Source organism: Rattus norvegicus, chromosome 14, assembly GCF_036323735.1.
Source record: "Rattus norvegicus strain BN/NHsdMcwi chromosome 14, GRCr8, whole genome shotgun sequence".
NCBI classification, from domain to species: domain Eukaryota; kingdom Metazoa; phylum Chordata; class Mammalia; order Rodentia; family Muridae; genus Rattus; species Rattus norvegicus.
This window is the reverse complement of record NC_086032.1, coordinates 83,437,934-83,464,546: the sequence shown is the minus strand read 5'-3', so window position 1 is coordinate 83,464,546 and position 26,613 is coordinate 83,437,934. Positions and strand designations below refer to the sequence as shown.

The 26,613-nt window shown below is 44.0% G+C and overlaps 1 protein-coding gene across 8 annotated transcripts in view; it reads left to right on the top strand.

Annotated features, from left to right (window-relative positions):
• Hormad2 (HORMA domain containing 2) overlaps window positions 1-25,992 on the top strand; it is an 85,461-nt gene extending 59,469 nt beyond the window's left edge. For 6 of the 8 annotated variants that reach the window (XM_063273477.1, XM_063273476.1, XM_039092294.2 and 3 more), the window contains one exon: window positions 25,148-25,992. In XM_063273477.1, the coding sequence (XP_063129547.1) occupies window positions 25,148-25,252 (105 nt within the window). In that variant the 3' untranslated portion in view covers window positions 25,253-25,992. The remainder of the gene's footprint in view (window positions 1-25,147) is intronic. The other 2 variants (NM_001017501.1, NM_001401619.1) reach the window with 1 other exon arrangement.
• Window positions 25,993-26,613: the final 621 nt, after the last annotated feature.

The window sequence follows — 26,613 nt, the reverse complement described above, 5'->3', positions numbered from 1 at the left end:
CGGATTTAGTCGCTTCCCTGGAATGTAACCAAATTCCTACCCTCATTTCCCATACATTTCACCATACAGGTGATACCTGTGTCACCCCCTCCCACCCGGGGCTGCTGACTCCACCCAGACTGCCTTCCATCCTGCTGGGTCTGGTATACCACACTAGGCCTCTTTTCAGTAGATGGCTTCCTAATCCTGCTTATGCTCTGACAGCCAACTGTTGGTCACCCTTACTGTGACACTCTCTCCTTACCCTAATGTCTGACTCCTAACACCATGACAGCCAACTGTTGGTCACCCTTACTGTGACACTCTCTCCTTACCCTAATGTCTGACTCCTAACACCATGACAGCCAACTGTTGGTCACCCTTACTGTGACACTCTCTCCTTACCCTAATGTCTGACTCCTAACACCATGACAGCCAACTGTTGGTCACCCTTACTGTGACACTCTCTCCTTACCCTGTTTAATCCGCTATTCCTCGCACCCATCCTGTCTTCCATGTGCGTCCTTCTCTTGCTTGCTCAGGCTCCGTTCTCGTCCGTGCAGTTTGCCTAGCTTGCTTAGACACATCTCACACCACCCTAGGACTGATAAGGCCTGGAAGAAGAGGAAGAACTGAGGCCAATATCTTACTCAGCAGTTGCATCTTTAATGCATAGGGAAGGCTATACCACCTCTGTTCCCTTTACCTTAATTTTCTTTGTGTGTTCACCAACTTTAATCTGTCTGCAGTACCTTGCCAGTCAGAAAAGTTCAGCCTCTGAAAGAACAGCAGCTGTAGTAAATGCAGAAACAGAACAAGCGAACATCGTGGTATGGCAGCAGTCTCAGGACTACCGTTGAGCAGTTAATGATCAGTTATATTTATGAACCTTACACCTTGAAAAGGGTATTTTCTGATGCCAGGAGCTTTGGACTACAATTACCTTCTCTTTTAAGACTGAGAAATGTAACTATTTTACATAATAATATAACTGTCATTAAGTTATGCCACAAGATTTTGCAAATCAGTGTCTCTGTTGAACTGATTTTTTCCTTGGAATATTAAAATGAAAGTGTCTGCAGGATAGACCTGATAGGCTTTCTATAGAGAGAGATGAGGAGGTGCGGTGTACTCTAGTCAGCGACATTAAACTAGCCCGGGAAAAAGCTGATGCCCTGAACACTGGTCCAGGAAACTTTTCCATTCCTGTACCTGTCTCGCTTTCCTTGTGTGAAGCACAATTAGTCTTTCTTCTAAATCAGCATATGATACTGAGTTGTTTACCTCCGAGCTACAACATACCCAGATTCCTACTGCCTTCCTTGGAAACCCTAAATCAGTGATTCTCAACCTGTGGGTCACACCCCCTTTGGGGATCAAACAGCCCTTTTACAGGGATCACACGTCAAATATCCTGCATATCAGATATTTACATTTATGATTCATAGCAGTAGCAAAATTACGGTTATGAAGTAGCAACAAAAATAATTTTATGAGGGTTGGGGATTTAGCTCAGTGGTAGAGCGCTTGCCTAGCAAGCGCAAGGCCCTGGGTTCGGTCCCCAGCTCCGAAAAAAAGAAAAAGAAAAAAAATAATTTTATGCTCTGGGTCACTGCAACATGAGGAACCGTATTAAAGGGTCGCAGCATTAGGGAGATTGACAACCACTGGTCTAAAGGCCGTGGAAGTGCTGTCTTGGCTATACCTGTCTCTTTATGGGATCAGCATTCCACATACGTATCCTCCGTGAGCCACAAAAAAGGAAAACTGGCTCTGATTTTTCTCCAACCAGGTGGCTCATATTAGCCAGGCAGTCCACTTAGGAGGACCCTAGAAGGTGGCTTGGTGGGCATTTGAGCACATTCTACAAGACTGCTGATGACCTCATAAACCAAAGACCAGGTCTCACATTGTGGACTAAGCCTAAATATTATAACTTTATATTTATGTAGAGTCTGTTTTCCAAGGAACTCCAGCCTCTTTTCAGACATTATGTCATTGATCCTCAAAGCATCCCTGTTTGCTGCGTGGCAAATATGAGTCTCCTTCCTTCTTTTTTTTTTCCTTCTGTGTGGAAACTTGCAAGTCAGTTCTGGAACCCAGCTCCCCCTTCTTACTCTATATACTGTACCAGGAAAGGGCCGGGACTCGATTACCATTGTCCCTGCATCTTGGTGGGATTGGGAAGGATGTCAGTTTGTATGCAGTGTGGTACTCAGTGTCTCCAGTTTCAGTTCTCCTCTGGGGTTTTCTTCATTGTGGCCTCAGCCTGTTCAGGCATGCGTAGTTCACCTCCACTGCTGCATTTATGGGAGAGAAGACATTCACAGCTGGACTTGGAAGTGAGAGACTTTGTTGTAGGGTATGGACTTCCCCTCGCTACTCAGAGATCCCTTACACTCTCATACCCAGACATCCCATACCCATATCAAAATAAAGTTGATTTTAAGTCACCATACCTACTCAGAACATGATTCCATTTTATAGTCATCTCGTGTTCAGTGAAGTCAGATAATGCAACTAACTGATCTGTAGTGAATGGTCAACATACACTAACCGTCATGTCAAAGACTCGCAAACATAGGATCTATTTGACATACGTAATAGTGCATGAGAACCTTTTAAGTCTTACGTCTTCCATGTGTGAAAAGACCGACAGTAAGGCAATCAAAACTGAGGGTGAAGGTGGCTGGGCAAGCAAAAGTCCTTGTTACCAAGTTAGTCCAATCCCTGAACCCAATAGTGGGAGAATAGGACTGTAAATTGTCACACACACACACACACACACACACACACACACACACACACACACACTTTGAAAAGAGACGCTGATACTAACATCGCCTGAGCTCTCTCCCTGTAAAGAACTCCCCAGTTAACTTTCATCACCATAGTGGAAATTCTTTTTTTTTCTTTCTTTCTTTCTTTTTTTTTTTTTAGCTTATCCATAGTGGAAATTCTAAAGGTAACTAATTTTCACCAAAAAATTTGAGTAAATTATAAAACTTTCCAGGAGTCAGCTCTGTACCCACAGAGTCCAAACTCCAAAGGTCAGTTGCAGCGCAGCTCTCGGGACGTGTGGAAGAGGAAGAGCCATGCATCTCTCGGCCAGCGTCTCCTCAGCTCACTGGGATGGGTGACTTGTGAGCAGGACCAGTACTGGAACTCGGAACTGTGAGCTCAGTGGCACAAACGCCCACGGCACAGCCCATGTCGTGCTCCTTCCCAGTTTGGTGGATGTTGGTACTGGGCTGAATCTGGTCATGGCCATGGATTGAGGGATACGAAGTAGGGATCAGAGAAGCTCTTTTAAAACAAGGTAGAAGCTTTCAGTCTGGATCAGAAAATCCCAAAAGCCTCAGAGCCAAAGCGTGTCACATGCCCTGCAACGGTGCCGTTGCGCTCAGTGCCCCAGCTCTGCTCGATGGGAAAGGGCCCTGCATCTAAACTGTGTTTAACTGGAAACTGAGCAGCCCGCCACATCATGGAAAATCTTTATAGGCTGGAAAACGCATGTCATGCTAAGTGTACAATGTAGCTGTGTTCCGAGGCCACTGCTGCACTGCTGCGCGTACCCAACAGCCTTGGGTTTTAAATTCGCTTTCAAAACATTGCAAACAGTGTTTCTTATACTGGAAATACTAGCCAAAGGGGTGGTCTTTGTATACCAAGTAAAAACTCAGTGTTGGGATTGGAAAGTGTGTGTTAAAAGCTGGTGCTCAAGGCCAGAAGTGTGGCTCAGCGATTGGCCCTGGGCTGGAGTCTAGAAGTGCGAACAGCAGCAGCAGCAGAATAGCTTTTCAGTGTTTGCCTTTGGAGAATGCAGCAGGGCTCCATGCACGCGTGCTGAGTGGCCTGTACACTTGCAGGAATGCCCAAAACACGGAAGTATACCTGGGGGTCCCTGAGTCGAACCGGATCTAGCAGGCCTAGTTCTAACCTGACAGTAGCGGTTCTGGACATGCTCGTAATTGTCCTTCAGCATGCAGCAGAACTAGTTGTGAGAGTGGCTCTCTCCTCATTATTTCTGCATTCTGTGCTTGTGCAGTTTTCTTGGACTGCTCCCCCGTCCATGTTGGTTCCAAAAGGCTTCCTTCCCAGGCTCTGTGCACTGCTCTGGCATAGTGTCAGCTCAGTGTTCATGAGTCAGGGAAAACCCGTGCACTCTGAGGAGGAGAAGCTTGTTAGACATGTTCAGCCAGCTCCAGGCTAATTTATAAAGTCCTTCCCTCCATTCCTCGCCCTTCTACATTCCTAAAGCGCACTGCTTGGACTGTTTTTTATTTCTTCACTTTATTTGTTAGGGTTTGTGGCTTCTGTGCCTTGAAATGCTCTCGAGCCCTACCCCTTTACCACCAAGCCTTCTGCCTTTCTGACCTCCCTCCCTCCCTCCCTCCACTCCGGCTCTCCTTCCTCTCCTTTAGTTAGGAGGAAACCGCGTGGTTGCTAGAAGGGAGTAACTGGAGGCTGGCAGGAGAGGAAGCTGCCGCTCCAGACCAAGAGTGCCTCTGCCGGCCCCACCCTCAGCTCGACCGGTCTCACTTTCCACATCTCCTACAGATTTACGTCAACAATTTGGAGAGAATGAAATGATTTTTTATAGCAATTTCAGTTTTTAGCTGTACCTATGACTTCAAAGTGAGAACAGGTACTTTCTGCAAAAATTCAAGAAACGAAAATGTCAAGACACAATTGTCTCTTAGCGAGGGAATTGAGTGACTTCAGGATCCAGTCTTACTGTACATTTTTCCGCTACCTTTGTGGGGCGCACTGCGTGAATGTACTATTGGGATAGATAAGTAATATAAAAATTTAAACAGGAAAATTAAGTAGACTCCAACTATATTAATGGCACAAAATCCATTGATTATATGAAGCGATTCAAATGTATTAACTTGATCAAGAAAAATGTATAATTGTTTTAATTTTTTGCTTAGAAACTTTTTTCTTTTTTAAAAAGATTTATTTATTTATTATATATAAGTACACTGTAGCTGTCTTCAGACACACCAAAAGAGAGCATCAGATCCCATTACAGATGGTTGTGAGTCACCATGTGGTTGTGGGATTTGAACTCGGGACCTCTGGAAGAGCAGTCAGTGCTCTTAACCACTGAGCTATCTCTCCAGCCCAGAAACTTTATTCTTTTAAAATTTTATTTCCAGTGTATTTTTTTCAGTTTGGGGTAGTATGCAACTTTGGTTTATTTTGATTTTGAGACCAGATCTCACTGCGTAGCCCCAGTTAGCCTGGAACTGACTGGCAAGAAACTTAGAGATTCACTGGTCTCTGCCTCCTGAGTGCTGGGATTAAAAAAGAAGTACACCATCAGCTAATTTAAAAAAAAAAAAAGAAAGACAGGATCTCACTGTGTATCTTAGTCTGGCCTGGAACTCAGGATCCTCCTGTGTCTGCTTTCTGAGAACTGCAGTCCCGGGGTGAGCCCCCATGCCCAGCTCTCATTTTGTGTCAGAAATTTTGATGCGATTGTGGGCTCTGGAGAGGTGGCTCAGTAGTTAAGCTGGTGCAGAAGACCCGGGTTCCGTTTCCAGCACCAACAGGGTGGCTTCCAACTGTGGCTTTAGTTCCAGGACACCCAGCGCCCTCTTCTGGCTTCCATGGGTGCTGGTGCACATACAGGCAGGCAGAACACTCACACAAAGTAAAAATCAATGAATAAATCTTTTTTTAAATTCAGTTTAGGGCTAGTGAGATGGCTCAGCAGCAGGTAAAGGTGTTTGCCACCAAGCCTGAGACCCACACAGTAGAAGAGAATCTACTCCTGCGTGTCCTCTGACCTCCTCGGTGCCTCCGGGATCACTTTGGCATGCCTCCCCAGTCAATACACGTGATTTAATATTTCTAAAAAGAATATTGTATGGGTACCTGCTCCTCTTTCAGCACTGTCTTCAGTGTCTGTCTGTCTGTCTGTCTGTCTGTCTGTCTGTCTCTCTCTCTCTCTCTCTCTCTCTCTCTCTGAAGTGGGGTCTAGCTGCTTCGTAGCGCTGGATATCCTGGAACTCACTTATGTAGACCAGGTTGGGCTCAAACTCACAGTGATCTGGGTGCCTTTGCCTCCTGCGTGCTGGGGTCAAGGGAATGTAGTATCACGCCCAACCTTCCTCTCTCGTTAGAAGAACCAACAGGTGTGCCAGATGTAATGCAGGTGTCATCCTGTCATTCCTCACCTGCAGGTTTCTTTTATTCGTCCCGCAAACCAAACACCAGCTTTTCTTTTTTATACAGGTAAGTATGTGTGCAAGCAGCCCACATGCTTTTTGTGTCCCTCTTCAGCACCAGAGTTCACAATCAATTACTTAGGCACTGGAAAGTGGGGAAATAACTGGCTTTCCCTGAGAACATCTAGTAAAATATTTTGGAATGGCATATGGTCTTTAAAAATTAGCCAGGCTGGAGAGATGGCTCAGCGGTTAAGAGCACCGACTGCTCTTCCAGAGGTCCTGAGTTCACTTCCCAGCAACCACACGGTGGCTCACAACCATCTGTGATGGGATCTGATGCTCTCTTCTGGTGTGTTTGAGGACAGCAACAGTGTCCTCACAGAAATAAAATAAATAAATGTTTAAAGAAAATAGGCCAAATGGCAAGGCATCCCAACTCTTAGGAGGCAGTGCCCATGAAGGCCAGGAGACAGGACCAGATCCTCCAGGACTGCAGGTACAGGTGGTTGTGAGACAGCAAGTAGACGCTTGGAATCGAACCTGAGAACACTGGAAGAAGATCCCAGCCAGTGTTCTTAACCACTGAGCTATTGCTCTAGCCCTAGGCTTGAGTATATTCTTATAGATTCTTACAGACTACCCCACAACTGCCACGGGTGTTCATTACCCTTCCAGTTATTACACACACACACACACACACACACACACACACACACACACACACACCACTACCTCTAGTGAGCAATAGTATGACTGGATTGGGTACAGGAGAGCTAACTACTCAGGAAAATACTTGCTGTGCACACATTAGGGCTTGAGCCCAGGTCCCCCGCACCCAGTGAAAATTCCCAGCTATTCTTGCTGCGTTAGTGAGCTCCAAGTTCAGTGAGAGATGCGGTCTCAAAAGGTGTGGGGATCTTAGAGAGAGACACCCAAATTCAGCTTCAACCCTCTACACACACGCACACGTGCATATACCACACACATATACAAATGTGTCTCATTTTGAATTGAGATGTATTTTATGCATAAAATATTCACTAGATTGTGAAAGTGTACTATAAAGAAGGAATGTAAGACATCTCAGTAATTTTTATCACATTAGAATGATAATGTCTTGATAAGTTGAATTAAATACAATACTATTGGGCTAGGACTGTAGCTCAGTGATAGAGTGCGTATTTACCCTGTGTGAGGCACTGAACGCTAGCCCCAGAAACTGAGTGTGCGTGTGTGTGTGTGTGTGTGTGTGTGTGTGTGTGTGTGTTTTAGTTTTTAATATGGCTGACATCTGAAATTACACACGTGGTTTATAATTGCATCTTATATTCTATTTCTTTTTTTTTTTTTTTTTTTGTTCTTTTTTTCGGAGCTGGGGACCGAACCCAGGGCCTTGCGCTTCCTAGGTAAGCGCTCTACCACTGAGCTAAATCCCCAGCCCCTTATATTCTAGTTCTATTGGATGGATATATACACATGCATACATAACACACACCAAGGTAATATATTTAGCATCTGGACATCATAAAATCAGACAGTAATGTCGTTTTTGAAGCTTTTTTACTTACTATGTATCTTAGAAATCTCCCTCATGGCATGTTTAGATGAAGTCCATCCCTTTAGCCGTAAGATGGCGTTCCTTACATCTGCTGTTGAGCGCACGCTGACTTTCCTGGGTCGGCGGCATTGCTTAGAGGGTGAAGACCTTCACAGAAGCCTGACAGCCTAGTGTGACCTCCGGAACACATGCGAAGGTAGAGAAATGACCGGGCAGAGGTGTTCTTCAGCCTCCATATACACACCATGCGTGCATGTGCGTGTGCGTGCGTGTGTGTGTATCACACTCACAGTTAATTAAAAATGCAGTAAATGAAATGTTTTTATTTAAAATTCTGTTTTTTCATAAAAACAGTGCTTTAGCTATGTCTTTGACCGTGGCTGTGCACACATGGAATCATTTCTCTAGAACTGACCGCTCGTGAAGTTTCTGTCGCTGATACAGGCTGTGGTGTCCAAAGTGTGCTACTGCCAGAGAAGTGTTTTCCCTTATGGCACTGTCTTTGAAAACACGTCCTGGGTGTTCGTTTTGAGTTGAGGATAGTCACGTAGCCAGTCTGTTAAACTGAAAACTTAACCCCGATTACATGTTGAGCTGAGGGGTTCATGTATGCTGGGAAGTTGCTGTGCCACTAGGCTATCGCCCTTGGCCTTACCCCAGGCGAGCCCCAGACTCCCACTGGTGCCCAGGCAGGCTTTGAACTTGTGCCCCATAGGCCTCAGTCTTCATAGTAGCTGAGATTGCAGGCCCATGCTGTCAGACTGAAATGTTGTTTTAAGCATTATATGTGTATAGTTTAGTAGCATAAAATATATTCACATTGTCCCATAACCATAACCACCACCCATCTTTGATGTCGTTGTTACCAAAACTATTTTCTGTCAAACAGTCATTCCCTGTCCTCACCATCATACCTCAGCCCCTGAAAACCACCCTTTTGCTGCAGTCTCTATTGATTATACGTTCCCAGTGGCCTCCTCTAAGTGGAAACAAGCAATATCTGCCCTTTGTGACTGACTTATGTAACACAATACTCTTAAAGTTCATATGCATATCACAAATGCTTTCCTTTTAAGACTCGATGAGACTGTATTTGTGTATATAACATCTTTCCATCTGTGGACATTGTCCTGGCTAGTTTTATGTCAACTTGACACAAGCTGGTCAACTGAAAGGAGAAACTCTTTTTTTTTTTTTTTTTTTGGTTCTTTTTTTCGGAGCTGGGGACCGAACCCAGGGCCTTGCACTTCCTAGGTAAGCGCTCTACCACTGAGCTAAATCCCCAGCCCCGAAAGGAGAAACTCTTAATTGAGAAAAATGCACCCATAAGATTTAGCTCTAAGTCATTTTCTTCATTAGTGATTGATGGGTGAAAGCCCAACCCATTGTGGGTGGTGCCATCCCTGGGCCTGGTGGTCCTTAGGTCCTATAAGAAAAAAGCAGGCTGAGTGGATGCAGAGATGGCTCAGTGGTTAAGAGCACTGGCTGCTCTTCAGCAGGACCTGGGTTCAATTCCCAGCAACCACATGGTGGCTCACAACCATACAGACATGCAGGCAAAGCACCAGTGCACATGAAATAAAAATAAATAAATGTAAGGAAAAAAGCAAAAAAAAAATAAATAAGCAGGCTGAACAAGTCATAAGGGCTGGTCTTCATGGTCTCTGCTATTCCCTACTGCCTTCGGGTTTCTACTGTTTTAAGTTCCTGCCCTGACCTCCTTCTAGGATTAACGGTGATCTCGTTTGGACGTGTAAGCCACATGTCCTCCCATGTTCCTCTCAGGTGTGCTGTTTCATCCCAGCAAATAGCAACTCTGGCCAGGACAGACGTGGAGGTGGCTTGCACTTTGGCTGTTTTGAAATATAAGCGTTGGCGTGGACGTATTCTATGGTAGGCAGATGCTCCACTACCAAGCTATCCCACTATACTTCCGTACAAATTATATAATAGCCTTTGTCCTTATTTCTGTAAGAAATGTTGTTGGGGTTCTTTCATCCACTAGTAGGGAGGCAGTACGTGTGTGTCATGACATACATGTAGAAGGTAGAGGCCATGTCTGTTCTCTCCTTCTGCCTGCTTGCTTCCGGGGATTAGACCAGACTCCTCAGGCTTTGCCACAGCCACCCTTGTAGCTGAACCACCTCGTGGGCTGTTACTAGGATTGTGAAAGGCGTGGCTTGGACTCTGCAGTCACGGCCGATCGTAGTAAGTCCACGGCTCGTGCGTGCGGACGTCTTCCCATTGCTTCACTGTTTCATGCATCGCTTAAAAGACTCCTTCTCGGGGGCTGGGCATTTAGCCCGGCGGTAGAGTGCTTGCCTAGCGAGCGCAAGGCCCTGGGTTCGGTCCCCAGCTCTGAAAAAAAAGAAAAGAAAAGAAAAAAAAAGAGAGACTCCTTCTCCCAGGTGTGCTGGTGCAGGTCTTTAATCCCAGCTATGGGGGCAATGGGATCTCTGTGAGCTTGAGGCCAGCCTGGTCTACAGAGTGACTTCCAGGCTAATCAGGAAACAGAAAGACCCAGTTTTACAAGAAAACAAAAGAAAGTAAAATACTCATCTCCCCTCAATTCTTATAATTAAAATGTTCTATATTTATTTCTCATACGTTTTTTAAGATTTTCTTTTTCAAATTTTTGACTCCTTAAGCAAGCTGAAGTTTTTTGTAGTTTGGAGACTTTTCCCACTTGATAACATTTGAACAGTCTGCTCTGCTCTGCTAAAACTGAAAGGTCATGATCTTCGATATGAATAGATAATTTATAGTTGGTATTCTATGTCACTCATAAATCTACTCTTGAAATATTGTTGTCATGCTCTGATTATTCTAACTTTATGGTATGTTTTGGTATCTGGAAGTTTAACTCTTTCCCCTTCATAATCCTCCTCTTTAAATGTCCTTGTAGTAATTTTCTCTTCTGTATGACTACTAGAACCCATGTAATGAGTTCCAACACACATATCATTGGAATTTTGGCCAGGATTATGTTGATATGATAGTTAATTTTGGGAACAATTGTTTTTGTAATAATTTTGGTGTCTTAAGGAAGCAGGATTTAACAGTGTCTATGTCCCTGCTGTCACCACGTCCCTAGAAAGCGCTACGTGTATGTTGTACTTGGATGGCATCTACAGAGAGTGCTTCCCAAAAGAACCATAGCTTCATAGGAGAGTCCAGTCTGCCTGTGTGCTCACTGCTGTCTCCTGTGTTCATATCCCTCTGTGTCTTTTCCTTTTAAGTACACAGGATCATTTAAGCCCACCTGGGTAATTAAGACTAATCTTTCTGTCTCAAGATTGTTAACCACGTCAGCAAGTATCTCCTCCCTCTGCTTTCTCATGTAAAGAAACATCACATATTTCAGGGGGTTAGGACAGCTCTTGGGACCCAACTTTGGCCTGCTATGGGGATGCAGTGTGGCTGGAGCGTCTTGAGGCAGTGAGAGTGATTGCAGCTGTCAGTCACTGAATGACTTGATGTGTGAGATACCGTTTTTTAGGTGCTCTGTCTGTGCCATTCCGTTTACTCATTACCAGAACGCTGTGTAAGCCACTTCTGATGGCAGGGAAATGATGAGTAGAAATTTAAGAGTCATGAGGAAAAAAATTGGTTCATAAGAAGAGCAATAATTCCATTTTAGCTGTGTTTAGGTCACAGTAGACCACTCAAGAACAGGCCAATCCCAAGTAGAAGCCCAGGACCTACTGAGAGTTCTGATGACCTCTCCTAAAATGTCCTACCTTTGTTTCTCTCTTTTGGGTTGAAGAAGCAAATTATAATGAACAATGGATTTGATGGCAGGACACCTGGATTCTATTTACTGAATAGACCGAGCTTCAGTCCCCACATCCGTGATGATGAATGTTCTTGTTTCCTTTATGACGCTTAGGCAAACCCTAACCAAAACCAGCGTAGGGAGGAAAGGGTTGATAGATCTTACAGGTACAATCCATTATTGCATGGAGCCGTAGCCAGAGCTGAAGGTGGGAACCAAATCAGAGACCACGGAGGAATGCTGCTTACAGCTTGCTTCTTCTGACTTACACAGTTACTGCTTCCTTTGTATATGTGTGTTAAATATGTATGGATGTTTTGCCTGCATTATGTTTGTGCATATTTGTGTGCAGTACCAGGGGGGTTCAAAAGACGGCATCAGATTCCCCCTGAAACTGGAATTACAGATAGTTCTGGTCATGTGGGTGCTGGATATCAAGCCCAGGTCCTCTGGAAGAGCAGCCAATGCTCTTAGCTTCTGAGCCCACAGCTAATTTTCTTACACAGCCAACACTTGCCTTCCTAGGAATGGTAGTGATCCCAGGAGGTTGGCACTCCTGCTTGAATGAGCAGTTAAGCTGCCCTCACAGACATGCGCACAGGCCAGTCTGAAGGAGGTAGTCTTGCAGTTGAGGTCCCCTTTTCACAAGTAGGAGAAAACAAAACAAAACTACGCAGCACAAAGAGTAAGGGTCTGAGGGAAGGAGAGCACTGTGAGGAGTGCAGACTGACAGCCACTCTGGAAATCACTGTGGGAGTTCCTCGAAAAGTTCGAAGTGTATGTACTCCGTGTTCAGCTGTACTACTCCTGGGCCTCTCTCTGCTCTGGAGACACTAGCTTATCCATGGTGATTGCTGCTGAGTTTGTAATAGCCAAGAAATCGAAACAGGAGGGAACTGGGGACAGACAGCTAACACTAAAGATTTTTGAAACAAATCATAAGGAAGCCCACTACTGTAGATGCTTCCTAAGATATATATATCCATAGTCAGGTAAAAGACTTAAAGCCCATGAATGGATAAAATGGGCTACATCCACACAAGGGAATTGTATCCTCTAAGATCCTCCACCCAACTTCATGTTCTCATTCTTTTATCTTTATTTTCTCAAAAAATACAAACAAAAAACAATAAGACAAAAAAAACAAAACAAAAAAGCACACACACACACACACACACACACACACACACACACAATGAAATCTGGTAGGGTGTGGTGGTGCCACTGGAGAGAACTAATTTCCCCTTTCCCAGCAGGTATCAGGTGCAAGTAGCTTCTTGATTAGGGGTAGGACTTTTGGGCACTCTTCCTCTCCGTGCTGGGATTTCATACAATGCGATATTATATTTTTGACTGTTAAAAATGAAATTACAAAACTCAAGTAATAGAAGTAAAAAAAAAAAAAAAACCACCATTCTGATTAAGGTAACCCAGAAGACAAATGTCACATGACATCTCTCATTTGTGGATGTTAGCTTTGAATCCTTAAGTATGTATGTTTTGTTTGGAATACTCACTGAGGCCAGGAAACCAATAAGACACATGAGAGGTTTCTGAGGGAAGGAGATAGCTTCTAGGGGAGGGGAGATAGACTGCAGTGGTCTAAAGGGATCGATGGACCATTGAAGGCTAAGGATTCTGGGGAATGGGAGGGCAGGGTAGAGGAAGGAATATGGGTAATAAAGCCTCCTATTATAGATGCTTCCTATAATATATACATATACAGTAGAAAGAGTTACAATAGTGTTACTCCGTAACAGGACAATGGTGCCTCTACTAGATACCTCAGATGAACAAAAAGCCCAGCCCGGAGGTAGGTGAGTCTCCTCCTGCAGAGTTGTTGACAGTACTCGTCTTTTGGAGTCGTTGGCCTGTGCGTTACAGATTAGTGCCAGTGCTCTTGGTTACCTTCCAGGACTCGATGGTGAGGCCCTCTTGCTGAGGACACCATGTACTTGACTCATAGATCACGGAGAGAAGCTGGTACTGACCTGAGATCTTCATCTGTACTGGCTAACTTTCATAGTGCTGGGACGCTCCCTGCACGCTACTGGAGGGGAGACGTGACCGTGAGCTTACTCAGCTGTTACGGCAAGACACGCCCACTGGTACGGTTAACGGCATGAATGTCTGGAAGTAATCACTTTCTTCTTGGATTTAAAGCTGATTCCATAAGATAAAATCCATGCCTGGCACCATTATGGAAACCAACATCTTGAGGCTAGACAGGTCACAGGCCCTAAAGGAAAACCTACCACTATTATTCTGCTAAACAGATACAGCATTAAACCGGCTGCGAATGACTTAGCCTCATTTCCATAGATTTGTTCATATCTCAACCCTCATCAGAGAAACTTCTCTTTCAATAGATGACAAAGATGACGAAAGAAACCCACTGACTAGTCAAGAGACAGAATGTTCAGCCCTGAATAAGACATTTTATCACATCCCCTCCTCCCAGGGCTCAGGGGTCATTGCAGAAAAAGAGTGTACAGATTGTGTGGTGATTTAACTAAAGAATGGCCCCCATAGGCTCACATATTTGAGTACTTCGTCACCAGGGAGTGGGAACTTTGGTAGAATTAGGATTAGGAAATGTGGCCTTGGAGGAGGAAGTGTGAAGTGTGTCAGTAGAGGTGGGCTTTGAGGTTTCAAAAGCTGGTGTCAGGCTCAGTCTCTCCCCCCCCCCCCCCGCCCCCTCTCTCCCCTGCCTTCAGATCAGAATATAGAACTCTCAGCTAACATGTCCACCTGTGTGCCGCCATGTTCTCCTCTATGATTATAAGGGGCTAAGCCTCTGGGACTGTAAGCTGGCTCCCAATTAAATGCTTTCTTTTATAAGAGTTGCCTTTGTCATGCATGGTGTCTCTTCACAGGGACAGAACAGTGACTAAGACAGTTGTAAGAGTTAGAGGCTGTGGGTGACTATAAGAATGTTTCCTGGAGGGGCTGGGGATTTAGCTCAGTGGTAGAGCGCTTACCTAGGAAGCGCAAGGCCCTGGGTTCGGTCCCCAGCTCCGAAAAAAAGAACCCCCCCAAAAAAAAGAATGTTTCCTGGATATGACAAAACATTTGCACATGTGAACCCCAATCCATTGTGACAGCATGCACAAGTTCTGAACAAGCTCAAACCAGACAAAATCGCAACATTTACAGGAGTGTGAACCTTGAAGTCATACCCCAAGCTACTGACAATAGATATCTTCTAGGAGAGGAAGAGTCAGGTTTCTTTAAGGTGTGACTCCTGGTAGATTGACCACACTCCGGTGGATGGCCACACACCCAAGATATATGTGGGAAGCACACACTGGACTTAATGTTTTGTTTTGTTTTGTTTTTTCAAAGAAGACACAGATTTGTATAGGCAGGGGAATTGGTCTGAGAGAAATGAAAGGGGTGTAAAAATTATCAACACACTGTATCAAATTCCCAATGATTTAACAATTTTTAAAAAACCTAATCAAGAATTCAGTCAATAAATTGCATCAAGAACAGTTTACAAAAGATGATATGCAAATGCTAATAACCATGTGATGTAAGGTGTCTAGTTGGGCATTGTCTCCCCCATTTGTCTGGTGAGTCCATTTGTCTCTCCTCATATTCCCTTCGTTACTCCACCTTCCGTTCCTTCCCCATTTAATCCTAGTTTCCCCCTTTATTTCTTTATAACACGATATTTTGTTTTCTCTCACTTGAAAGATTCCCTCCTCTCCCCAAGTCCCTTACTAGCTGCCTAATCTCCATGACTATTCTAATTGAAAGCACATATATCTAAAGCTTAAAAGCTAACACACACAAAAAGAGAAAATATGAAATAAGTTGTGTGGGGAATCTGGATTACTTTAATCAGGATGATTGATTCAAACCCCATTCACTTACCTGCAAATTTCATTTTTCTTATCAGCTGAATAATACCCATTGTGTTGATGGGCCATATTTTTATTGCCCACTCATCAGTAGATGGAAACACAGTAGGCTGTTTCCAATTTCTAGCTATTATGAATGGAGTAGCAGTAAACGTGAATGCACAGGTATCACTGTAGTAAGAGGAGAAGTCCTTTGGAAATATGCTCAGAACTGTTATAGCTTTATGTTGTGGGTTAATTTCAGTTTTGTTGTTGTTGATTTCAAAACAGGGTTTCTCTGTATAGCCCTGGCTGTCCTAGAACTCATTCCATAGACCAGGCTAGCCTCGAACTCCAAGATGCATCTGCGTCTGTCTCCTAAGTGCTGGGATTAAAGGCACTCACCACCACCCCCCAGCTAATTTCAGCCCCGTGGTAAGCCTCCACACCGATTTCCACAGTGAATGTGTCAGTTTGCACTCCCACCAGCAATCAGTAAGTGTCCCCCTCCCTACCCTCACCAGCACATGCTGTCATTTGTTTCATTAATCTTGGTCATACTGACTGGGGAACGATGATTAGTTTTAATTGTCATTTCCCTGATATCTAATGATGTTGAACCTTTTCAAAAATGTCTTCTTCAGCCATCTGTGTTTTGTCTGCTGAAGACTCTCTGTGATCTATGCCCCATTTTCAGTTGGGCTAGTCGTTTTTTGTTCGTGTTGTTGGTTTTTGGTTTGTTTGGTTTGGGCTTTTTGTTTTGTTTGATCTTTGTACATTCTAGAGATCTAACCCTCTGTCAGAAGTGTAATTGGTGAAGTTTCCCCACTCTGTAGGCTGACGCTTTGAATGGTGATGTCCTTTGCTGCCAGAGCATTTTTGTTTCATGTGCTATTTGTGTTCTGGGCAGAAAGTCCTTCCTATGCCAGTGAGTTCAAGCCTGTTCCCCACTTTCTCTTCCGTCAGACTCAGGACATCTGATCAAGTCCAGTTCATCGGGAGTTTTGTTGGAGATGTTGGATATTAGGTCTGTTTCCATTCCTCTAGGTGCAGCTCCCGTTTGACCAGCACCACTTGTTAAAGGTGCTTTTCTTTATTGTGTATTTTAGGCTTTTTTTTTCATAAATCATGTGTCCATAGTTTGTAGAATATGTTTGGGCCTTACGTTCTATTCCAGTGATCACTGTGACTGCTCTTACACCAGTGCCGTGACGTTTTTATTACCATAGCTCAGTAGTGCCATTTGAAGTCTGGGGTGGTGATGCCCCAGCAGCCTTTTGCTATGTAGGACTGTTTCGTCTGTCCTGGGACTTTTGTGCTTCCCTGTGAAGCTGATGAGTGTTTTTCAATTTCTGTGAAGACTCATGTTGAGATTTTATGGGGATTGTGTTGAATCTGTTGACTGATGGCCATTTCCACGATGTTAGTTACGATGCTCCATGAACAAGGGGAGGTCTGGTCTGACGTCTTCTTCAGTTTCCTTCTTCAATGTTAACGTTTATTACACAAGTCTTCCATATGCTTTGTGAGGGTTAACCCAAGATGGTTTTGAGGCTGTTGTGGAAGATACTGTTTCCATGATTTCTTTCTCAGTCTATTAGTCATTGTGTATCTGAGGGCTACTGATTATTCCCTATTAATTCTATATCCTGCTGCTTTTGCTGAAGATGTTTATCAGTGGTAGAAGTTTGCTGGTGGAATCTTTGAGGACCTGTTGGCATCCCCTGTCGTTAGTTAGTTGTCTTACTGCTCTAGCTAAGACTTCAAGTCCTGTATTGAGTAGTCATAGAAAGAGTGAACACCCTTATCCTGTTGCTGATTTTAATCAAGACTGCTTTGAGTGTCTATGTCCGGCCCCACGCCCTTAGTCTCCTTTGGCTCTCGCCTTGGTCTGCAGCGTTACCCGCATGGGTCACTTGTCCTTGTGTTCTTTGCTTCCCATCCTTGTGCTGCTCCCAGGGAACAGGGAGGGCTTGAGTCGAGGCTGCCATTCTCTCAGCCTTCTAGCCCCTTCCTCTCCCCATTCCTTGCTGCCCCTCTTGCTCCTGTATCATTGCGTCTCAGCTCAGCCTGTCCTGTCACCCTTCACACTGCTGCCCCAGAAGTGTCTTCAACACCCCTTTGGCTGCACACCATTTTAGGGGGAAGGGATGGTGTTCTCAGCGCATTGCTCACACACATTCCCAGAATCCCCAGGGTGTGCTGTCTTCTACCCTGCACTTGTGCCCCTGCCGTCTGCAGTGTCTTCTTTGCAACCCTTTTCTTACGCCATTTGCCTGCTGATGTCGTCTGCCTGTAATTCCTACTTCAAGCTCCATGCCTTTGAAGCCTTGCCATGTCTCCCGAAGAAAACTAGTTCAAATCTTATTGGAATTCTTACCGAGTCTTCACCATGATCACTTTTGATCAAAAATTTGAAGTTGGAGATAAGCATCCTCTACAGTGCTTACATCAATGTCTTCAACACAAAGAGTGGTCAAAAGCATTTATCAACTTCCGTCTTTGTAAAACTTTACTTATTTAGACAGAGTCTCACTCTGAAACCCTGGCTGACCTGGAAGAAGTTATGTAGGCCCTGGCTTTGAACTCACAGGTATCTGCCTCCCCCAGCCTCAGGAGTGCCAGAATTAAAGGCATCCTCCACCACACCTGACTTCACTGTGAGACTTTTATCTTAGGAGACATGGAAAGATAGTTGATATACTAGCTTCTTAGGTTAAAAGGGATTAATCTAGTTATAACTCTATAAAGGATACACATTCATCTCCTAAATAAAAATAGTCATGCTCAGAACCCTGTTTACAATAGAAAATAAAGGAATCACTGGACCTTTTATAAAGCCCAGTAAGACAAAGGCAATTTCCGTAGCTCCCCTGAAGTTGGAGATAAGCATCCTCTGTAAGCATTTGCCTTGTACTGTTCATTCATTGCAGTGTTAACACAGCCTACGTGTATGTTAATATCGCCTATTTTAAATAGCTGCTAATCCTTTTGTGACAGAAAAGATAAATGGGAGAAGAATCAAACTCAATGCCAAGGCTACACTTACTTCTCTACAGGACACAGGCTCTCTGGACCATAGGATTCTGTGACCTGGGACATGACAGGTGCAGAGAATCTAGAGTTAAGGCTTCATTATGAATTGACACCAGAGAAATCACACTTTATGGAAGGAGGCATAAGGCCAACTATGACCTGAAACATAAGTTTGAAGTAAACAAAATTCAAATCCTTGCACTCTCACCCAAGGCATGTAAAGCACTCAGTGTGTTTCCCGGACGCTAGGGCAGCCCATCCCGTGGTTCCCCACACAGGCCAACCTCCTGATGCAAGATAATTACTGTGGCCTGAACTGCTCACTCTTGCTATATGGAAATATGTCTGTTTTCTTTCCAAAGCCTGAGAGACCTGGCTTCCAGCTGGCTGACACCTGGAGATCATTTGATAAGTTAATTTATACTAACATATTGAGTAATAATTGGAGGATATATAAAACTTAGCCCTGTGAGCTGCTCTAATGGAGGGACATTTCCCATTGTCCTACATTCTTTCCTTGTCAGTTCTCTCTCTCTCTCTCTCTCTCTCTCTCTCTCTCTCTCTCTCTCTCTCTCTCTGTCTTTTCACAGCTCAGCAACTTTACATCTGCTGAACTCTGCCTCAAGTGACCTCCTCCCCTCTGTATCTGTCACCACCTTCTGTCTGGAAAACAGCTACTCACTCTTCAAGAAAGAAATCAATATCTCTCATCTGTGTTCTCTGCATTCCCCAGGCCTTTGACTTTTGTACAGTTTTGTGTACTTTTTTCAGTTTTCCCCTATGGTTCTTCACTTTTCAGTTGACTTCTACCCCCACAATTCAGTGTACCCCATAGTCTCCACACACCACTGCCTTTACCGGTCAGCGATCCGTGATGTTGCTGACCGCCGCCTTTTGATTTCCGCATTCCCTGTGCTTCTCCCGTGTTTCTTGACATAACAGTCTGCTAGTATTTTATCTGTCATTGTTTTCATCCTCAGCCCTGTTTGTTGGCTCCTCTTCCAGCTAATCTCTCAGTGTTGGAATTCCTTAAGGCTGTGTCCTGGCCCCTTTCCCTTCTCACGCTCTGCTCTCCCAATAAGCAAACACTTCCACACCCAGGGCCCTAATTATTCAGGCAGCTGACTCTCAGATTACATCTCCAGCCCTGAGTTCTCCCAGATACTCAGACCGCTGCTGTTTACCCTTGTCCCTGTGGAAGCTTTGCAGGCACACCAGTCTGCACTCACCAAGTTCAGAGTCCACATTGTTTTTTAGCTAGAAACTAGCGCCTTCATCTACACATTAGCCAAACTGAAAACCAGGAGTTCTACTGACATACCTAATTTATTTGACTGTCATATCCAGTTGGTCAGTCTTCTGACTCTAACTTCTAAAGATTTCTCTCGTGTTTGACTTCTGTACATCTCCACTGACTCTCTAGTTTTCACTTTAGTACAACTATGTGTAAAACCGCCATCTTGCACCCATTCCATGCCTCTATTGCATTTCTACATCGCAAGCATAATTTGAAGATTCATTCATTCATTCATTCATTCATTCATTCTTAACCCTTTTCTACATGCAAGGCACTTCCTAGATGTTGCTGATACAAATGTGACCAAAATTGCCTGTTTCTAATCTTCTAGAATTCTATAGATTATATGATTGGGGAACTTAACGTAATTGAGATTGTATTTGTATAAATCAAGCAGACTTTTTTCTTTTTTTCTCACAACTCAATCAATGTAAGAGACTTTTTCCTCCTTCTGTGTATGTGTACATTGTATGTATGAATGTATGAATGTATGTATGAATGTATGTATGTATGTATGTATGTATGTATCTCTGCTATCTTCCTCAGTTACCCTCTTACTTGTTTTTTTGAGGCAGGATCTCTAGAACGTGGAACTCGCTAATTCAGTCAGACTAGCAGACCAGTGAACTCCAGGGATCCACCGATCTTGTACCCTCACCCAGCACTGGGATTGTAGCTGTTCCCACTGTACCCAGCTTTAGCACGAGTGTGGGCGGCCTGGAGGCCTCATGCTTGAGTGGCAGGCATCATCCACTAGAGCCATTTTAGCTCCAACAAAGAAGACTTTGGTGATGTTGAAACACATGACCAAAAGCAAGCAGTCATTTCTATAACAGTTCCATGTCCTCCAACTCGATCGACGCTATCTACTTAGAGTTGTCCCCAGGGCACCATCTGTGCCCCTCAGGCACACACAGTTTAGATGCCAGTTGCTAGCTACAGATTGTTTCTTTCTCCTGTGCCTCTGACCTATTGGCACAATCTAGGATTCCCACAACCGCCTCAAGTTCAACTAATCTGTTGAAATGGCTCTTAGAATCTGGGGGTGCACACTGTGTTTATTCTTTTTCTTTTTTTTTCTTTTCCGGGGCTGGGGACCGAACCCAGGGCCTTGCGCCTCCTAGGCAAGCGCTCTACCACTGAGCCAAATCCCCAACCCCGCACACTGTGTTTATAATGGATGTAGGAAGGAACATAGAGGAAACACACATACATGGTGTGTAGGAGAAGGGGCATGGAGCTTCCGTGCTCTGGCACTTGTCCTTTTGGGATTGTAATGCTAACAGACTGGATGACAGAGGCTATTACAGCCTGTCTCTGTTCAGTCTTCTTGATCTCTCGGTTCTGAGACAGGTCACTTTCTGACATGAGGGTAATATCTGCTGTATTTTATCTATCATCTACTATCAGAGAAAGTAGGTCAGAAAAGACAGAACATTTGAATTTCTGTGACATGCCCTGAGGTGGGAATTAGGAGCTAGAAACCTAGAAACTAAATATGTCTATAATAATATCACAAGGATTGGCAAAATTTCTTTGGGGAAATAATTTTTCACCAGAGTCAGAATCTACAAGTGAAGACATAGAGTGTTTTAGAGGATTGCATGCAAAGGACTAGAATCAGAAAGGGCCAGGGTATGAGATCAAAGCACACGGTTGTATCCAGATGTGACCTTACTCAAGGGGTCAAGTAAGCTCCCACCCAGTGTGCCACAGTGGGTGAGCATGTGAGTCGCACCACTGCCAAGCAGGCAGCCAAGACTGACGCGATGCCACTGGAAGATTCCAAGACAAAAAGTAATGTAACCAGGTTGTACAGTCCTTGGCACAGGGATTTTTATCTGTTTTGTTCACTTAGATTTGTCTCATGCACAGCATTTGCTGAAAGAATGAATGTCTGTTTGGACAATACAGCATTGCATTTTATTGTAACACGTGCTTAGTGTCTCTTCACAAGGCTCAATCCTGAAAGGCTCACATTGATTACTTTTTATTAATATATAATATGTATTATATATGTATATACTATATATATTATATATATTATATTGTATATATTATATATCTCCCAAATATATGAGTACAGCCTGCTCAGTCCACATGTTGTATGTGCGTTTTCAGAGCTGATCATTTGGGATTGGATAGCCAATTTGTGTGCTCTTCCCTAGCAAGACTATCTCTCCCACCCGCACTTTCATAGTTGACTGTGCTTCTTTGCCTAAAGGTTGAGGCCTCACAAGCTTTCCGCCAGTCTCAGACTTTTACTCGAACACCTTGGGTGAGAACAGTGACTGGCGCCAGGCTTACAGGGTCAGACGCAGTGAGGCCGAGGTGTCTTTGGAGTGACCGTGTAGAGACTCCAGTGGGCTGCAGACACTCGTGCATGTGTGCGGTTCAGAAGAGATCTAAAGTGGACGCATAACCCTGGGGCTCTTAGCTATGAAACGTAACTGATTCTCAGGAGAGGATCAAATCCCTCACAGACGGGAGAGGGAGAGAAAGAACGAGAGAATAAGAAGCAGAAGAGACAGCCAAAGAGAAAATTCTGGAACAATATTCAAATAATAAGCTTTTGTAGATGATGACTATAGAGGAAATAGTGACAGTCATTTACAAAGAAAAGACCTTTCATAATACCATCCAAATGCTGTCAGATGGGGTGGCTATCCATCGTGCGTGCGTGAGGCAAATCCTATTCTTGGGCTTCTTAACTAGAATGTTACTAAGTCAGCAGTGGAAAGTGTATCTTTTCTAAGGTTTTTCAGTCCCATGTGAATTCTGTATTACTTGGGTTCTATTGATAATTAACCATGGTAGCCTCTTAGTCTGAATACAAGAAACATTTTGTGATTTTTAAATTTTGGTCTCTTTGAGACACTGAAGCCCAAGCTTCCCCTGAACTTACAACAATCCTGCGCCAGTCTTCCAAGTACTGTGCTTACAGATATGAGCCACCATGCTTAGCTAAGGAACACCCTAAGAACTGTGTGTTTGAGGTATGATGGGACTAGGGACCCACTGCAGATGCACTGCATCAACTGCTGTAGTGATGGATACCTGCGGTCCCAAAACTTGGGAGGTGGAGGCAGGAGGATGAAAACTTACAAGACCATCCTCAACCTCAGGCCTAGCATTTGATATACATGAGACACTGCATCAGAAAATCACATGTAAGACCCCCCAGAGAGACGTCTGTGTGGACAAAAGCACTGGCTGCTCTTGCAGAGAATAGGGTTTGGTTCCCAGCACCCACATTGTCACTCACAACTATCTCTTACTCCAGTTCCAGGGTATTGGAACCCCTCAGTCTCCTCAGATACCAGGTACATATGTGGTGTACACACATACATTCAGGAAAACACAAGTAAAAACAAACATTTCATTATATATATATATGTATATATATGTATGTATATATGTATATATATATGTATTTCAAAGGAGTTTTAGCTTTTTTTAAAAATTTATTATATATAAGTACACTGTAGCTGTCTTCAGACACACCAGAAGAGGGCATTAGATCCCATTACAGTTGGTTGTGAGCCATCATGTGGTTGCTGGGATTTGAACTCAGGACCTCTGGAAGAGCAGTGAGTGCTCTTAACCACTGAGCCATCTCTCCAGCCCCCTACATATATATGCATTTCAAATCATCTGATTCATATCTGATGTGTTTACAGGCAATAAGGCTAGCCTGCCTAATTGCTTGGCCAGTTGACCTTTGGCATCAATGGTACAAATGGAACCAGTTGGAATATACTTTGGTGGATATTGTGTGGATGTGTTAGCTTACACAGTTCATACAGATCTGTGTGGACGTGGTCCCTGACTGATAACATGCTTGCTGGTTTTCTGTAAACCAATGAGATCCTCAGGCTTCACTGGTTGCCGTAAAGCTATACATTATTGAAGGAATTTGATTAGCTCAGTGAACTAAAATTGTAGTCCCGCAGTTTAAAATAAAACTTGATTTTTTGGGAGAAGAAGAAAATGGGACTAAAACTTAGTCAAAGCATCAGGCGAAGATGTTGTTTAAAGCCCTTCAGCCATTGTCTCTCTTTTTTCATGTGTTCCCAGGATTGACAGAAAAGTCGTAGTTCAGCAACACTTCTAGACAAGATGAACTTTATCAAATGCTTTTTCTTACAACCAAACTATAACAAATTCATCTCATAGACTAAAGAGCTATCTTGTGTTTTGTGGGGTTTGTTTTGTTTTTATTATTTATATGAGTACACTGTTGCTCTCTTCAGACACACCAGAAGAGGGCATCAGATCCCATTACAGATGGCTGTGAGCCACCATGTGGTTGCTGGGATTTGAACTCAGGACCTCTGGAAGAGCAGCCAGTGCTCTTAACCACTGAGCCATCTCTCCAGCCCATGTTTTGTGTTTTGATGTTGCTATGTATTTTCCTTTAGAGCAAGCAGTTTCAAACGTCTGCACATATAAACAAATGAGTTATTTGATAAGCAGCCCTAATTTCTTCAAACTTTCACTGGTTTATTAGTCAGTGTTTTAGTTAAGGTTAACGGGAGTTTGTGGTTTTTGAGATGAGAAATTCAGCCCTCTTGTAAAACTAAAGGATAAGTAAATGAAATGAATGCTTAAATTGCCCATTTTCAGACTCAGTCTCTGGCTCTAAGTGGTACTTAAAGGCTTTCCTGACATTCTCACTATTTTGTAGTTACTCCGTATCAACAGTAACACATGTCTACTACAGAAGAAGAGGGATAATGTCGGAGTCTCTGCTAGATATTCTGACAAGTCTGGCTTTAAAATACACTGCATTCCACTTTCCTTCCAAAGGGCCAGCAGACGTGGGAAAAGCACTACTCCTTTCTAGCGGCTGAGTAACATACAAATGCCCTTTATGCTGTTCTTGGAACTCCAGGCAACAGAGCTTGTCTGACAGATGCGTGCGCTTCCAGTTATTCTTTCGGTTGAACAGAAATAAGTTCCAAGATCTTTAACTATTGGGGATGATAATTAGCGATAATTCACCGATCAACTTCCCAGTAATCAATAATAGATACTTTTCCTCAGCAAAGGACATTGTCCTTTCAAGTCATTGTCTAAGCAGTTGCAGAAAAGACAAGGCTGTGTCTCTGCTGGCTGAAATCGGGACTTACATTCTGTCTGCCTCTAAAATAATCAGTGCCCTAGATCTCTCCTGACCCCTACTTGCTCCTTGTTGGCCCCACACCTTGATCAACAACTCTTCCCTCAAGAGTTGGATGTGCTGAAGTCACTAGAGAGAGCCAAGAAACTGTCCCAGAAACTGGCTGCCTCCAGGGGACTTCAGCTCCTGAAACTTGGAATACCAGCTTCTGATGCTGGCAACAGGGTTCTGATCTGGGCCAGACAAGCCCACAGGTTTGGATCTGTTTTGCATGCTTGGTCTTCCTGTTTTATAGATGTCATGTGAGGTGCCACATCTCTGCTGAATTGTGCCTCTCTGTGTGATTCTCACAGGTTCAAAGAATGAATTTTGTGCACATTGAGCCAAGTTTTGAAAGCACCAGGAAGAAGAGGAAGGTCAGCGAACCAGTGACAATCTTCATTCCAAACAGAAAATGAAACAGGTGCCTTTGCTACGCCTGTTTGCAAAAACATGAAATGTCGTAACAGGAGTCACCAAAACTTTTTCCTAAAGCTTTTGCTCAATTTTTGACTCAGTTTGTGAAGGGGCTAAGCTATTGAGCAGGTCCTGGGTTCGCTTCTCCAGAAGGAAACAAGATCACCAGAGCTGCCTTGGCCTGGCATTATCTCACGGCCGAGTTAGAGATGAGACATGCTTTGTGCTTGCACGAAAACCCAGCAGTTATTTTGGGAAGAAATAGCTGCTGTTCTTAAAGAAAAGGCTTTTCTTTACATAATTCAGTTCTCCAGGTATCTCGACTGCTGTGAACTACTCTGACTTGTTATAACCTGTGTGTGGGAATCCTTCTGTAGCTTTAGTAAAGCTCACACACACAGAGCCGCATAGGACGTCTGAAGGTGCTTAGCCCAGTGTGAGTTATATGTTGACTTCAGTCTCAAGGTTGATGAGGAGCGTGCAGGTCCTGATGCCCTCCCTGTAAACCTCCTCAGCTCTGCCTCAGGCCCTTTTGTTGGCCAATCCCAAAAGCTGACATGCAGTTCAGGGGCCTGGTTCCCTTGTAAGACCTATGTTGAGTGTTTTCCCCAAAATACCTGCCTTTATCAGTCTGTAACTTGCAGGTGATGCTATTTGTCCTCTCCATATTCTGGAAGAATTTTGATAGGCTTAATGATTAATGTAAAATGAATAATAAATGACTTAAAGAATTGGTTTATGATTTATGTACCATGGGATTTAATAACTGAAGTTAAATGGATGAGATCGATAAGTTAGATATTAAATGTGTGTGTGTGTGTGTGTGTGTGTTGTGTGTGTGTGTGTGTGTGTGTGTCTCACATGCGTGTGTGATAATCAAAGGACAACTTGTTAACGTCGGTTCTTCCCTCCCATCATGTGGGTTCTGAGGAGTGAACTTAGGTCCTCAGGCTTGGCGGCAAGCCCCCTTATCCATTCACTGGGCCTGCAAGGCACTTTGTAGTTTTTTGTTTTTCACTTAAATTAGTGTTTCTCCAATGTAAGGTCAATGAGGCCCTTAGTACCTGGAGTGTCCATCACACATTATGTCTTAACTGGAACTAATCAAACTGTCAGGGGCAAGATCTGGGGGACAGTCTCAGGATTCTGCCGCAGAAGTTGACAAGAGTCTCTGGGCCAGGTGTCCCTTAGCCTGCAGGAGGAGAGTGTGCTACACAACAGAGGAAAGTCAGGGTAGCCTGCCTGCCTAGCGCTGCCCTTTGCTGGATTCTCCTGTTTCCGAGGACCTAATGCTGAGTATCAGCTGAAGCTCTAAGGCAGGACTGTGGGGGAAGAGGGGGTTGGATTCTCCCCGCCTGCGTAT